The sequence below is a fragment of the Homalodisca vitripennis genome, chromosome 5 (assembly GCF_021130785.1).
Source record: "Homalodisca vitripennis isolate AUS2020 chromosome 5, UT_GWSS_2.1, whole genome shotgun sequence".
NCBI classification, from domain to species: domain Eukaryota; kingdom Metazoa; phylum Arthropoda; class Insecta; order Hemiptera; family Cicadellidae; genus Homalodisca; species Homalodisca vitripennis.
In genome coordinates, this window is record NC_060211.1 from 9,508,806 (window position 1) to 9,525,741 (window position 16,936).

The 16,936-nt window shown below is 32.5% G+C and overlaps 1 protein-coding gene across 2 annotated transcripts in view; it reads left to right on the forward strand.

Annotated features, from left to right (window-relative positions):
- Positions 1-2,205: 2,205 nt before the first annotated feature.
- The window catches only part of LOC124361779 (graves disease carrier protein-like), a 28,303-nt gene continuing 13,572 nt past the window's right edge, over positions 2,206-16,936 (forward strand). The window contains exons 1-5 of one of the 2 annotated variants that reach the window (XM_046815748.1): positions 2,206-2,765; positions 4,511-4,603; positions 8,558-8,691; positions 13,729-13,914; positions 16,059-16,215. In XM_046815748.1, coding sequence (XP_046671704.1) covers positions 2,699-2,765; positions 4,511-4,603; positions 8,558-8,691; positions 13,729-13,914; positions 16,059-16,215 — 637 coding nt within the window. In that variant the 5' untranslated portion in view covers positions 2,206-2,698. The remainder of the gene's footprint in view (positions 2,766-4,510; positions 4,604-8,557; positions 8,692-13,728; positions 13,915-16,058; positions 16,216-16,936) is intronic. The other variant, XM_046815749.1, reaches the window with a different exon arrangement.

Consider the following 16,936-nt stretch of genomic DNA (forward strand, 5'->3'; position numbering starts at 1 on the left):
ATCAAGCAAACACAAGATTGGCAAACAAATGTACCCAAATTATCAATAGAAGATCATCTCTTAAACTTAAATGCGCTCTTTTAAATCTACCAAGGAATATTCAGACCCCTCTTAACTTATGCTTGTCCAGTTTGGGTCCTTGCCTCCATAAAATCAAAAATGAACAAACTTCAAGTATTCCAAAACAAGTTTTTTGAGAATAGCAACAAATTCTCCATGGTTTGTTAGAAACCGACAGATTCATAATGAATTAGAAATTCCGACCCATCTGTGACTACATCCGAAAACTAAGTGCTACATTTCTAGAAACTCTGGACCAATCAACAGGTGCTGTCCATTTTAACATTGGCCAAAGAACTGTCAACAGAAGACTGAAAGCACGTCTTGTTCAAGACATTTTATTATAATTTGAAACTTACATTGTTTGTCAAGTACTAATTTTATTGTTTTATTTTCTGTTAACTGTATTATGTTATAGGGTGTCTCCATTGGAGCAAACCCACTAATGTTAATAATTTCTATGTTTCTTCTGTTCTCTATGATTCAAACTTCTGTGTATAATTATTTTACTTGTAGTAATTGAACCAGAAATAAAGCTTTTGAAAAAAAAAAAAAAAAAAGGTATTAACAAGAATTAAAAAATTAATCAGATGTAGAAAAGCTGGAAATTGTATTTGTGAATACTGCAGAAGCTTGTACAAAAAATATCATCTGTCATTTTCATCCTGTTCGTCAGGGTCTACAGCCCATAATTATAAATCCTAAAAAAGCAGCTATAGACACTTCCAATGTGTTGAAACAAGCTGGCAGTCTCAAACACCTCATAAATCTTCGTTGAACTGACAGCAGTCTGCCAACGTGATCAATTTGATATGACGTATAAACAAACGAGACTTAGTCTCAATTAAGTCTGGAGGCAAATGACTTGTTGTTTTAGGATAGGGCCAACTGTGAGGGAAGTCCCACAACATATCTGGGAAATATAAAGTCTAAATTAAAACGATTATTAAATGATGGTGCCAAAATTATTTATGCTGTTATATCTTTCTATAGACACGTCATCGAAGGGGTTACTAGGGAAAATTATATTTATATTTTCTACTAAAAGTTTTAACTTTGGTATGTGTAGTGTTTACAGTCTTTTTAAGGCACTATTACAAGATGTAGTCCATTGATTTCTGAAAGGACCTGTTAATAAAATGTAGAAATCTCAGTAAACAGTTTGATGTCATCAGTGCATGGTGAACATAAGAGGTCGATAGCTCCTTTGATACTTCAGATAAATATGTTAAACCGGTGAGGTCTTAGATGCGAACTTTGTGGAACACCAGTAACACGAATTCGTAAGGATAGTCTAGAAGAAAATCGAAGTGGCAGCCAATGAAACCAATGAACAGGATCAGCGCAAGGTATTCTGGTGCTCTATTTAAAACTTATGTATGTGTATGATGGTTAGTTTTACACGTGTCAGGCTAAGAAAAATGCCATTTAAGAAAGAAGTCGTTAGATCTTTTTTTTAAACCTTTTGATATCTGCCATTTCGACATACATATCAAAACCAGTGCGGCTGACGCTCGATTCCTTTCTTAGTGGAAGTTTCTCTGTCGATGTAAAGAGACACCAGGTTGTGTCCTTGTATAATACAATTTGACGTGATTCCATCCATATCGCCATAGCACAAAGTTTAGTATTGCGTTTTAATGTATTTAAGTCTATTTTAGATACTCAATACTGACGCTGCCTCTCCTGATCGAGGTCAATTACGAAGGCACCCATCATCAAGTAAGTACGTATCAAGAACCATAAGTTTATGTAACGAATTGTTTGTCGCAGCAATCCTCTTATTTTATGGACACTTTTTATATTGTACGCCAATTAATCAAAGTGCAATAACAAATATTTAATTATTTTTAGCAAAATATCTCTAAATCGAGTCAATAAAAGTTATTATATATATATATATAAATAAAATAGTTATAAATATATCAAGTACATGATCTTTTATGATCTTATTGTGTCAAATATGTTGTATAATTATAATGGTTTACCGTTGGAAATAGATAAATAAATACCTATAATATGTATCAATATGAAGTTGGAGCCTTATGTATACTATGGCCACCAAGACTAGTATCCATTAAGCAAGGAAGGGTACTACAACGATAGAGCGCGTGACTAACAATTTTTCTCATCGACTTTTAATGTAGCGTTCCATTGTTTATTTTTCATTCATTAATCTATGACCGTTGTCTATATTATCAAGTATCAATGTCAATGTCAATCACAGCTGGACTACAGACTACACAACATAACTTTTGATTATTGACAGATAATGCAACTTCGCAACATAGTGAGAAAGAAAAACTGAAAGTTAAAAACGCAACAGAGAAAAAGATTATAAAAGATCATAACCAAAAGTAGAAAACATAAAACAATTAGAGAGGATCGTCAGGAGAAAGTAGACTTGAAAGACCTACTTCAACGACGTGAAAACTGTTGTCATGTCAGAGGATGTTCCTGCTTCAGGTGAAAGTTCATGTTGTGTGTGATATGACATTGAGAGAAAGTGTAGACTGGAAGATGAAATTCAGGTGAATAGAGTCTCTTGTTACAAAAAATAAACATTCCTTTGATTTACACAACAATTTTATAGTTTGATTGATTTAAATATATTTGTTCTTCTAATTAGCAATTTACAATGACTCTTAGGACAGAAGAAAAAAGTGTAAAATTTGAATTTGTGTTGAAGTCTCTTCTGGCAGGTGGTAAGTAATTATATTAAAATTCAAGAATTTTAGTCGCTAAATGTATGCTTATATATTATATTACTAGCATGCTCTACAATCCTTACAAGGCTTAATGTGAAAAATAGTCTATTACAGTATTTGAGGTTGGAAACTTCCATATTGGGTACATTTTAATCCTCCACTTTATGTAAAATCTCTCCAAACTGAAATAACTAATTTATTAATCGGCTGCAGTATAATAAGCGGCCACCACCAACATCAAATCCTGATTATCGAATAGGCTATTCATTATTTAATAGTATCAAATCCATGATATTCATGACTATCTCAAAATAGTACTGAAAACAAAATGGCAAATCAAATTATAAAATAGTTATTTCAAATAACAATATATTTGTGCTGATTTTAAATCTTAAAAAATTAATAAATCAACTATATACCCAAATAAAAAAACTATCAATGCTATCTATAACTTATTTATAAAATGTAAACAAACAAAACAATGTATGCTACCTAAAATGCTATCTATAACTTATTTATAAAATGTAAACAAACAAAACAATGTATGCTACCTAACATTTACTTTACATTTTAGTATTTTAAAGGATAAACCTATGATTAGGCTAACCTATGAATATGTACAGGTCAAATATTGAATTCGATAGTTTTGATATTTCTAATTGATATAATCATGATTCTATTGTGGTGGTGACCGCTTGTTATACTGCAGCCTATTAAATCAATCGCTCCATGGTGATTTAAGTCTATTTTGATTTAAAGCCTAACTTTTATGTTCTAACTTTAGCTCTTTTACCTATAATAGTGTCTACCTCGGGTGAACCAGTCAGTAACATTGTAGTACACTCAATTGTGCACCTGATGAGACAATGAGAAAGCCAATTCACATAGATTATACAGTATATTTTGTAATGTAGGTACCTCTGATGTCAAAACAATGTAAATTCTTCATTTTGAGCTTCTTTACCATCAACTTTTTCGATCTCTTCAGACAAACATGGCTACATATTCCAGGAGTCAAGTCTGTAAAAATATCAGATTTCAGACACTGCACTAAGAGAAAGGTGAACTGGAGCTAAGCTCAACATTAATATTAAAGTAACCCATTTTTTAGTATTACAAAAATCTTCCAAGATAACCAAAAAATGTCCTAATTTTTTCTAGTTTCAGAATAAATATTGGTTTTATATAATTTTAGAATAAGAGAGCTAACTTACATTTTTCAGTTTTATACTAAATAATTTTCCTGTTCTATTTACCAATTATCTAACATTGCAATTCTAAAAGGGCACCATAGAAACTTTGATTTTTTTCTTACTAATGCAGATCTTCCACAGTGTATGATATTGACCCAATTGTGAGTGTTATACCTACATAAGCTTCAAATCGGTTGAATTGTAAATCTGGCCCATAATTTGTATAGTTTTCTCTAATGATTGTGTATGATATTTTTAAGTTACATGGGTTTTGAAAAACTTCAAATTATAGTTATGAACGACTTCAAATTATAATTATATCTCAATAAAATAAGGATTTCTAATTCCTGCTGCAGCAGCTAGGATCAGAAAGAGGAGGACACATCATTCTATCCAAAATTCGTAACTGATTCGGCTTCTGAATCATTCTTAATTATATAATGCCTCAATGTGTAGGAAATTATTTCCTCTTTTACATTTTGCTTGCTCTAAATAGTTATTTAACCTGTATATATTTTTTATATTAAAAATCACACTGTTCTTTTTCAGGTGTTGCAGGAATGTTTTCCAAGACGACTGTGGCACCCTTGGATAGAATCAAGATACTCTTGCAGGCTCACAGTACACATTACAAACATTTAGGTAAGGTTTTATTTAACGTGTGTAGTTTTATGGATTGATTTCATGTGTGAGTTTAATCCAAGGCTACCACCCAGTTGGTTCTAGTTAATACTTTGCTAGTTTTAAAACTCTTAAAATGCCACTGGTTAATATCAATCAGAATGTTAACATTTTCACAGTACCATCAGGATATGGTATTCTAGTGAGTGGTGAAAAATCAGCTGTTAGTTTCATTGTGTTCTATAAAAAATTAAAGAAATAATGTAATGAGTATTTGTTATAAAACGTCATCCTATGTTTTGATGTTTTCTGAGCATGTAGAAAATATAAAGTTTTAAATTGATCTAAGTATAGATACTGTAAAAGACAATGGCAGTTTTCTGACGGTATTTGTTAAGAATAACAAAACCAATTCAAGCATAAATTTTACTGATGAAGAATGCTCATTTAAATCCTGCAATATCATTAGAAAATTAGGTACTTTGGGATTATACCGACCACACCCAGACATGAATCGTTATTTCACATTTCGTTTCTACTGATTACTAGATTAGCGTAGAACAATATTTCGTCAATATAAAACAGGAATTGTCTTATCGCAAACCCCTCCCCATCCTCAGACAGAGGTCAAAGTCGAGCGTCTAGTAGATAACGTGATTGCAGTCTCGCCGCCCGTTCAGCTGGTGCATCGCTTTGTTGTACTTCCGTGTTTTACCTCTACATTTCTCCAAACACAAAAATTCAACAAAAACAATCATTTACCAAACTAAACTCTTTATTAAAAAAAACACTAAAAACTTGTTTTTATTCTTGATCACATTCCGCCACCCAAAATGCGAGTGCCTCCGGCCATCAGCGCGGGCTTTGGCAGCACCTTCGGTGCTGCCCCGCGCTGATGTCGACGAAAGAAAAACATCCCTCGAGATAGTACCTATCAGTAAAATATCAAATTCTAGAGGGGCTAATCAGAAATATAAATTGAATTGTAATGGAAAGGCAATGATGTACCGTGCAAATCACGTGATGCCGCGCGGCCTGCCGTAATCAGGATTCTCGAGAAAGATAAGATAACAGCGACAACAATACCGATCACAATACCTGGAAATGCTTGTAAGTTTGTAATTTTGTAATTGAAGAGTTGTTTTTTCGTTCTATCATGTTTGTTTCTATAAATTTCTATTTTTGTGTTCTTCATACTAGTGTGGTCGGTATAATCCCAAAGTACCGAAAATTATGTGTGCCAATGTGTTTTGAAAAAAATTAAATAATGTTACTAATCATAGTACTTATTTTATAATACATTATCGTAAAAAATAGTGTTCAAAATTTGCGGAACAAATATGTCTTTACAGTGCTTGTCTGTGCTTGAAAAAACATTATTTTTCTCACTAGTTGTGAAACATATTATTTCATTGGACCAGGAGAATCAGCCCCTACGTTGTTTTCCATTTATGTTTAAATATCTGTGGAGCAAAAAATAGTGAACAGCAAGTAGATTACAGAGTTATTCAGGAAGTACACGTTCCTATTCTTTTCTTGATTTATATTAACAATCTTGCCAATCTTCATATGGAAGGTGAGTTGTTTTTTTTTTTGCAGATGATTCTGCTGTACTGTACGAAATGAAGAATTGTGGACAAGTTAAAACTAAGGCATTACAAGGCTTATCCGTAGTAAAAAAATGGTTTCATCAAAATTTATTATCTTTAAATGTTTCCAAAACAAAATTACTACAAACTTTACTACGAGCCAGTAATCATTATAATGACAATAGTCTAAGACTTCATTCCTGTGGCAGTATTACGAATGAAACATGTGGTTGTGACATTATAATTATGCAGTGTCGATTCATATAAATATCTAGGAAAATGTTTGATAAATGGACGCATTGGGCAATAGATACATATATAGATCACATGAAAAACAAAATAAGAAAATTTATTTTTGTATGTAGGCAACTTCGTGAAATTTTAAATTTTAATGAATTGAAACTTACTTATTCTGCTTATTGTCAATCGTTATTACTGGCCAGTATCATAGCTTGGAGGTGCATATAAATTAGTATTAGAACCTATAAATGTTGTTCAAAGGGACATTCTTAAGGCTGCCCTATGTAAAGGTAACCGTTATTCATCATCTGCACTTTTTGATAATATGGAATATTTGAGCTTTATGTAAAAACAATGGTTTTATATATGTATAAGAATAATAACACAAATTTTAGACGCACAAACCATTGGTATGGAACTCGTAGTACGGTTTTAGTAAATATTGTAACAGACAGATTAACAAAAAGCTTCACATCAATTTATTCTCATTATATAATGCAAATTTTGATTAGGAAATTGCAGAGACCATTAACTGATTTTAATAACATAAAATTTGGGATGTATAAGAAGCTACTTGTTAATTGGATTTTTGTACGCTGTATATCTGAGTCATACATATGATTAAAACTTATTCGTAATTTAGGTTGACCTAGGTATGAAAAAAGATTTGTGAAGGTCTTTGACGAGAGTCTGACTGGTAATTTGGTGAGAAATCATGCTCATTAAAGAGTGTCTTACTGATTCTGAAAAAAACTCGTCAGTAATTTTGGAAGTGTAGTGGTATAGTTGTTGAAACATAGAGGTATCTGTGTCTCTAATGGATATCATGACAATTTATTATTGAGGTTAATGGTAAGATTGACCTTTTGACCCAGTTTATGTTCAGAAATGTTGGAAGTTGCAATGGCATGGACAACAATTATTATTGAATGATAAGGAAGTCATTTAGCAAACATATTGTCAGTTCATTATTTTTACCTGCTAAACACTTTCCGATTGTCTCTAGACTACATGTATCTAATATGTGTAATGTGTAGTTTCGAAAACATCTTTCCAAAATGTTATTTAAAGAGTGAAACGCTTATTTGAACCAGATTTAAACACAATTAGTAGTTTTTCAAATGTTTGTAGTTATTTCTGTAGGTGAATTTTAAAGTCATTAATTTATAAAAAATGTATGTTTCAATACATTTAGAAATTTATTCCACTCATATCCTGTCTGGCTCTTACGTTTAATTTTAAGTGGTTTTGCCTTAATTCCTATCAATTATCACGGATTATAATTGATTTCTATTGCCAAATCAATTTTGATTTTGTCTTACAAAAATACGAATAACTTGTTCTTCTGTTCAGAATATCTGTTTAAATATTGACTTGTAAAACATCAGAGTTGAAATGAACTTTTATCAAGACCTTGTAAACTAGTTTCTTAAATATACAGGCTGGCCAAAAATGTGTGTCAGGGAGTTTCACGGTATATTTCTAGAGATCAAAATAAGACATTTTTGTATTTGAGCAAATTGTGTCTAACCAAATTAAAAGTATTCACTTATTATCAATATATTTGTCATCCTAGAATTTTCCAGGAAGACTTTCGATTATAGTGGAAAATAATTTGGGGGTGTTTTATAGAGAGTTTTTAATATTACAGAAGAAATTTATTTTAGGGGCAGAGTACAAGTCACATTTTCTCATAGTTCTTAAAAGTAGAAGAAAGTTAGATAGGCTAATCTCTTACAAAGTGTTGCTATAGTGCACCATTCTTGAAATTATTGATATTGAAACTTTAGGCATTCCTACGATAGAGTGGCCAGCAGTAAGAGGTTGATGGTTAGGAGAACACCATTGCCTTGATCTGGAAGATTCTAGTGTTTTTATAGTGTTTGGTATCAGTGATTGTATTAATATATACATGTTGATTTGTAAGGGGAAGGGAGAGATATTAATTTTTGACTAAATTTGAAGGGTTGTAGCTTACAGGGATGGATTTCTGAGCACATATATTATTATTTTAACCACTAGAACACAGCCTGAAATTACATTACATTAATTATATTTGAAACACTTTATATTAAACATATGCTTATTTGAAGGTGAGTGGACACTTTCTAACTGCATTTGGCTAATTGTCTTAACATTTTTTCAGGAGTATTTTCTGGGTTGAAAGAAATCATCAAACGTGAGAAGTTCTTTGCTCTGTACAAAGGAAATGGAGCTCAGATGGTCAGAATATTTCCATACGCAGCTACTCAGTTTACTACCTTTGAGCTGTATAAAAAGGTTTGTGGTTTATAGTTTTCACTTGTGTTGAACACCTCACTGTATGAAATTCTTTGATTGAGTGGATTGAGCAATAGTACGCAAGAGATCAACTCATTCAAACTTAATAAACACAACACCTTTTACATAACCGAGCTGGAATGGCTTTACTTTTATTTTTAAACAGATTTGACATTCTTACTGTGGCTTTTAAATGCACTTCTGATTGCATGCACATTGATTGCATATAGCAAAGTAATTAATTTTGTTCCTAAAATTGTTTTCTGATTATTTCAAACAATTAACTGAAAAACAATCTAAAATTTAAATAGCGATATCTTGACTTTTTTGCAAGAGTGTTACTATGGTGCAACCGTCACCATGAGTCTCTGACTTTCTAACATTGCGTAAAACCATTTCTATTATTATTAATTTAGTGTTATAGTGTAGGACCAGAGTCAGTTAGCATTGTACAAGAACACAAGCTCGTTTTCCATTAAATTATCGAAGGAATTCTCCATAGAAAGAGATAGATTATCACCCGTAGAAGATTGTATATAAGTACTGTTTTAGATTTTGTATGATATTTAATCTTATAAGTGTATTTTACCTAATTTGTTAAGAAGAAGATATAGAAAAGAATTCACTATATTAAGGAATGTAGAATATATAAGTGCCTCAATAAATTATACATTATTGGCCTAGTGTCAGCGAGGTGTATCACTCGTAGGACTGGACAAATTTCACTTCTGACTGTCTGCCTGTCCTCCTAATATGTCAAAAACAAACTGCGTATAGACTTGAAATTTTGCAAGAAGCTTCATTTCTATATAAGAAACATTGAGTTTGATTATACACTTCTATATAAGAAACGCTGAGTTCGATTATACACTTCTATATAAGAAACCCTGAGTTCGATTATACACTTCTATATAAGAAACCCTGAGTTCGATTATACACTTCTATATAAGAAACCCTGAGTTTGATTATACACTTCTATATAAGAAACACTGAGTTCGATTATACACTTCTATATAAGAAACCCTGAGTTCGATTATACACTTCTATATAAGAAACACTGAGTTCGATTATACACTTCCACATAAGAAACACTGAGTTCGATTATACACTTCTATATAAGAAACCCTGAGTTCGATTATACACTTCTATATAAGAAACACTGAGATCGATTATACACTTCCACATAATAAACCCTGAGTTCGATTATACACTTCTATATAAGAAACACTGAGTTCGATTATACACTTCTATATAAGAAACCCTGAGTTCGATTATACACTTCTATATAAGAAACACTGAGATCGATTATACACTTCCACATAATAAACCCTGAGTTCGATTATACACTTCTATATAAGAAACACTGAGTTCGATTATACACTTCCACATAATAAACCCTGAGTTCGATTATACACTTCTATATAAGAAACACTGAGTTCGATTATACACTTCTATATAAGAAACCCTGAGTTCGATTATACACTTCTATATAAGAAACACTGAGTTCGATTATACACTTCTATATAAGAAACACTGAGTTCGATTATACACTTCTATATAAGAAACACTGAGTTCGATTATACACTTCTATATAAGAAACATTGAGTTCGATTATACACTTCTATATAAGAAACCCTGAGTTCGATTATACACTTCTATATAAGAAACACTGAGTTCGATTATACACTTCTATATAAGAAACACTGAGTTCGATTATACACTTCTATATAAGAAACCCTGAGTTCGATTATACACTTCTATATAAGAAACCCTGAGTTCGATTATACACCTCAATATTAGAAACACTTAGTTCGATTATACACTTCCATATAAGAAACATTGAGTTCGATTATACACTTCCACATAAGAAACACTGAGTTCGATTATACACTTCCACATAAGAAACACTGAGTTCGATTATAGAATTCCATAATTATAAGAAACCCTGAGTTCGATTATACACTTCCACATAAGAAACACTGAGTTCGATTATACACTTCCATATAAGAAACACTGAGTTCGATTATACACTTCCATATAAGAAACACTGAGTTCGATTATACACTTCCACATAAGAAACACTGAGTTCGATTATACACTTCCACATAAGAAACACTGAGTTCGATTATACAATTCCATAATTATAAGAAACCCTGAGTTCGATTATACACTTCCACATAAGAAACACTGAGTTCGATTATACACTTCCATATAAGAAACACTAAGTTCGATTATACACTTCCATATAAGAAACACTAAGTTTGATTATACACTTCTATATAAGAAACAACGAGTTCTATTATACACTTGTATATCAGAAACACCGAGTTCGATTATACACTTTCATATAAGAAACACTGAGTTCGATTATACACTTCCATATAAGAAACACAGAGTTCGATTATACACTTCCATATAAGAAACACAGAGTTTGATTATACACTTCCATATAAGAAACACTAAGTTCGATTATACACTTCCATATAAGAAACACTGAGTTCGATTATGGTGTATGCTACTCCATGGGATTTAGCTAAGAGTTAAGTCATGTAATTTGGCTGAGCATCATTGAAGCCTCTCACTCGGTAGAGTGACACAGTTTCTGTTTTTGTCTGTTGGTGGATGTAAACATTTATTTTCTGTTTGGGGTCTGTCTATCTATCCAGAGGATGTCTTGAGAGTGAAATGAGCTATAGAGTGGGAATTGTGGCACTTGTATACTCAGCATTCCTTAATATAGTAAATTCTTCTCTCATATCAGGCATATTTTCTGATAGTTTTTTTTAACCAACCTGCAATTTTATAGTTCATAACTAGGAAACATAGTACAATTTTAGAAGCATATAAACGAGGTTGTTATTAAATTACCATCTGAACTTTTATTCTTAACCAGGCTGGTTGAAACATTCGGCACAGGTCACGTTATGGAGCTCTTAAAGTCAGAGACCTTGGATCTGTAATTTTGTTAACCAGACTGTTTAATTTTTATCATACATTTAATATATGTCTTAGTTAAAGGCTTAGCAATGTAAACAGACTGTGAGCAAATAGCCTGGCAGTGAAAAGGTTAATATTATGATTGTTTCTACCAGTTACACACACTGTTTAGTGAAATCTTTTGAATTATTTTGGCAACCAACCAAAATCCATTATTTTGACTTTTTGATTTGTTGTAGGGATAAAAATTGTTTTGTAATATTATAGTCGATCACAAATATTATTCTAGTTAAGAATAAGAATGCTGGAAATTATTGACAATATACTAAAAAAGCATTGAAAAGAAGAACTAGAAAAGATAAGACAACATTAAGGCCACCTCAAGACACAAAACAAGAATTTATTTGCAAAACATACAGCACTTTCTCAAACCAAATATGCAAAACTTGTAAAAAATATGCAAATAAAACTGTCACTCACAGAACAAGCAACATACTATTCCAAATTTTAGGAAACCCTAAAGACAAAATTTCAAATCATAATAAATCAGGAAATTATGAAATTGGATGTGATTGATGACTGTGGAAAAATTTATATTGACAAACAAAAAGAACAATAAAAACAATTTAAAGAGCATTTACCACACACAAAATATGTAAGAGTTGACAAATCTGCTGTAGCCAAGCACTGCATTGAATCAGAACACAAAACATCAATTAAAAATCTAAAATTAATAAAAATGGTAACAAAACCAATGAACTTAAATGCTTGGGAAAACTACACATAAACAGAAATAAAGTAAAACTCATAAACAATGAAGGGGGGCTATTGAAAATTCTAGTTATCTTTCTTCTCAATTTATTCAAAAATTAAACTGTAGTCACATCTATTTTTCATGCTGGCTGAAATATTTTCAAAATCTTTGTATTTTCATATTTACATTATATTGTATTTTAATATTAATTGTAATAAAAATCATGTAAGTATTTATTTGTGGAGACTGCCTGATGATGAAACCTTTGGTTTTGAAAGGCCTCGTCCAAAAAATAAACCATTTGGAAAGGTATTGTTTTTATTAACATTTAGTAATATTTAATGCTGAAAGTGCTGAAATATGAAACCTAAAAATGCATTTTAACATAGTTTATAGATACTGATCAATAAATGTGAAGAAAATGCTGTAAAGATATTGTTGTAGAATGTATATTTTATGTACTGCTGGTTGTACAGTGGAGCGCTGTGTTGCTGGGGCCCAACTCCCACATCGGCAAGTTTCTAGCTGGATCTGGCGCAGGTGTGACAGCAGTACTGTTCACGTATCCCCTGGACACATATTGTTGTAGAATGTATATTTTATGTGCTGCTGGTTGTACAGTGGAGCGCTGTGTTGCTGGGGCCCAACTCCCACATTGGCAAGTTTCTAGCCAGATCCAGCGCAGGTGTGATAGCAGTACTGTTCACGTATCCCCTAGACACATATTGTTGTAGAATGTATATTTTATGTGCTGCTGGTTGTACAGTGGAGCGCTGTGTTGCTGGGGCCCAACTCCCACATCGGCAAGTTTCTAGCTGGATCTGGCGCAGTTGTGACAGCAGTACTGTTCACGTATCCCCTGGACACATATTGTTGTAGAATGTATAATTTATATGCTGCTGGTTGTACAGTGGAGCGCTGTGTTGCTGGGGCCCAACTCCCACATCGGCAAGTTTCTAGCTGGATCTGGCGCAGGTGTGACAGCAGTACTGTTCACGTATCCCCTAGACACATATTGTTGTAGAATGTATATTTTATGTGCTGCTGGTTGTACAGTGGAGCGCTGTGTTACTGGGGCCCAACTCCCACATTGGCAAGTTTCTAGCCAGATCCAGCGCAGGTGTGATAGCAGTACTGTTCACGTATCCCCTAGACACATATTGTTGTAGAATGTATATTTTATGTGCTGCTGGTTGTACAGTGGAGCGCTGTGTTGCTGGGGCCCAACTCCCACATCGGCAAGTTTCTAGCTGGATCTGGCGCAGTTGTGACAGCAGTACTGTTCACGTATCCCCTGGACACATATTGTTGTAGAATGTATAATTTATATGCTGCTGGTTGTACAGTGGAGCGCTGTGTTGCTGGGGCCCAACTCCCACATCGGCAAGTTTCTAGCTGGATCTAGCGCAGGTGTGACAGCAGTACTGTTCACGTATCCTCTGGACACCATCAGAGCCAGGCTGGCGTTCCAGGTCGCTGGTGAACATGTCTACACAGGCATCGTCCATACAGGTCTCTGCATGTACCAGCAGGTAACTGTGTTGATCACTTCTCCCCATTTCCTATTGTCATAGACGTAATTGTTTTAAGTAAAAAGGAAAACTATGTATTGGTAAACCAGTGATGTTACAATCCAAGAATATAATTACAAGTATTGGTTGTTTTTATTGTTCTTCTCTGTAAATGATGTGCATTAGATTGTCATAAAATATTGGATATTCTGTCTTGAAATTATTATTTTTAATACAGGGGACTAAAACTATGTTCGCTCTTGGACTATTGAGCAAGAAATTTAAACACCCCAACTTAATGAAGTTTAATACTTTTAAGATTTTTAACCCCTTAACAGGTGGTTTCTGATAGCCAAGTTAACCCTTCACACTACTAAGTATGTTTGTTTTTTATACTTAGAGTATAATAACACAGTAACAAAGACGTAGCAGTTTGGCACCAACCGATCACCTAATGGAGTCAGTATGCAACTCAATTTTAGACCACAAGATAATATTAGTCCAGTAGATAGCAGGCAAGAATATAATGATCTTCTGATTGCATAAGGCACCAAAAGAATGAGTTAGCTACCAGAAAAACAACAAACATGTTGATGCATTAGCAACAGTGTCGCCGTGGTTGCCGTAAACATGTTTTCATATGTGCAGTGGTTATGAGAATAAAGGAGGAAACAACATACAGTAAAACATATATACCTATTGAAAGACTTTTAGTGAAATTGCTTGAAAAATGCGTTAATACCAATTAGAATTTAATAACCACATATATACATTATACAATTAATTTATTTTAAACATTTAAATATGTTTGTTTACAATGTGAAATATACAGAATACAATAAATTACAATCTATCTATTCGTAAAGATACAGCAATTTGAGGTTATAAGTAAAGGATTATTACTTATAACCTAAATAGTAACTAAATAAATAACAGATGTAGCTATGACTTTTCTAATTTGTTTTTAGTGAATGTGAATTTTAAAAGGTTCCAATTATTTAGTTATATAATTTCTAGTTTAATGTGTATGAAATGTTTCTGATAAATAATATTATTAAGAGTATTATAAATCATGAATTCCCAATATTTTAGAATTATCTTGGTTTATTTATTTATTTAATTACATTTCCTTATAAACTGAGTTTTTTCCCAAGTTCAGTGGACTTTCCAAAAACTTTACATTAGTTACTTTACAATAATATATGTACCATGCATTTGCATATATACCATTTATCAAATAATGTGTGGCTGGGTGGGAGAGTTTATTACTTATGGTATATAATAATAGTGGCATTATAACAACTATAATCTCAATATTATTGGTGACAAAATAGCATTTTGAGCAAGGGATCATTGGAAAGTGGACAGCACAGAACATCAAGCAAGAGGGAGGAAATGTAGACTGTTGTAGAATTATGAATTGTGGAACAGAAGGAATGAGAAGGTTGTTGATTTCTTTTAAAAATAGCATACAGTGCATTTGTAAAATATTGCAAGTTTATACAAATATTTAATCTATGGGTGAGTTGAACGTCATAGACATCACTTCTAAACCCTACCCCGTCTGGAACACGATTACTTAATTTTTAAGGTAAATTAATTTTTCTATACTCCTTGGAGTACGCTGAGAAACATAGAAAAAAAATATATTGAAATAATTTGTTATGATCTAAATTGGGAAGTCTACAAACAAAAAGAAACCATTATGGTTTTTGGCCATTATTATTGAAAACATCAACAACAAATAAAAAAAGTCCAGAAATAAGCTGTTGCCGTGAACATGTTAAAGTTATGATGAGTGCTTTAATCTATTTGGCGACTTTGTGGAAAAATAGGAAACACTGTGGTTTTTGGATGTATATAATACGATATTTGAATCTTCACTGGTTTACTTTTTATTTCAAAGCTGTTACTTTTTAGGTAACCCTTTGTGTAATGAGATATCAGTTATCATTCAACATCATGCACTTTACGAAACAGTACGAAACATGATTAACGACAACCATTATAAAATATTATAAAGTAATAAAATAATTATAAAAATATAGTTTGAGAAATGAGCCACTGGTGTGTAGCTTATCTGTTAATGTAAGACTTATTTGCTCAATTTTTTATAGCAATTAAAAAATGATGATTTGTCAGCACTAATCATCTGTCATTTTCAGGAAGGTGGATTTCGAGCATTATATAGAGGATTTGTTCCAACAATCTGTGGCATGATTCCTTACGCTGGCTTCTCATTTTATTGTTTCGAGATGATGAAGTATTGCTGTATGAAGTATGTACCACAGTACACTTGCTCTCCCTGCTCAAGGAATACAGGTTTGTGTGCTAACAAATATAAAAATTATCACTCAATAATCTTAAGTATATACAATTTCATGTTTTCATCGTGAAGAAGGTAAGCTAATTAAAATAATTATCAGTGAATATTTGCATACTTAACCCTTTAAGCGTCATGAAAAACTGGACCTGATCTTTGATTAAGTTACAATTTTTTTAAATTTCCAATGTGTAAAGTTAAATTAATTTTTGTTTCTGTATGTCAAAATAGAGTTATTTAACGGTAAATAAAATTTGTTTAGCCCGTTTTGGATTTCCTAGGCTAATTTTTAACTTTTGAGAATATCGTGGTATAGTTGTCACTAATTTTTTTATCATTTATTCAGTAAGTAGGGGAATGAAACACAGTTTTACAGATAAACATATACTATATTACAAACTAATAAAATTAGAAAAATACAAAAGGAGACAAAGAGTGTTTATTTGGTGGCGGGCTGTCACAACTGGCATTCCGCGCGTCTCCCGCAAGCTACTGTTATCACGTGGACTTTGAACCTTCTTATCGCTCGGCAACCTGTAGGACGGCCTTGCGGGGCTTGAATTATGTTTCTTGCTTTCTGATAACATCCTTATGACCGTAGTAAAATATGAAAAAGTTTGGGGTTGACCAAGTAATTGCTCAGAATTACCAAATCTTCAAATTCCGAATCGTCTGGATTCGCCATTCACATGAATAATGGTAAAAAACACTAAATAAACA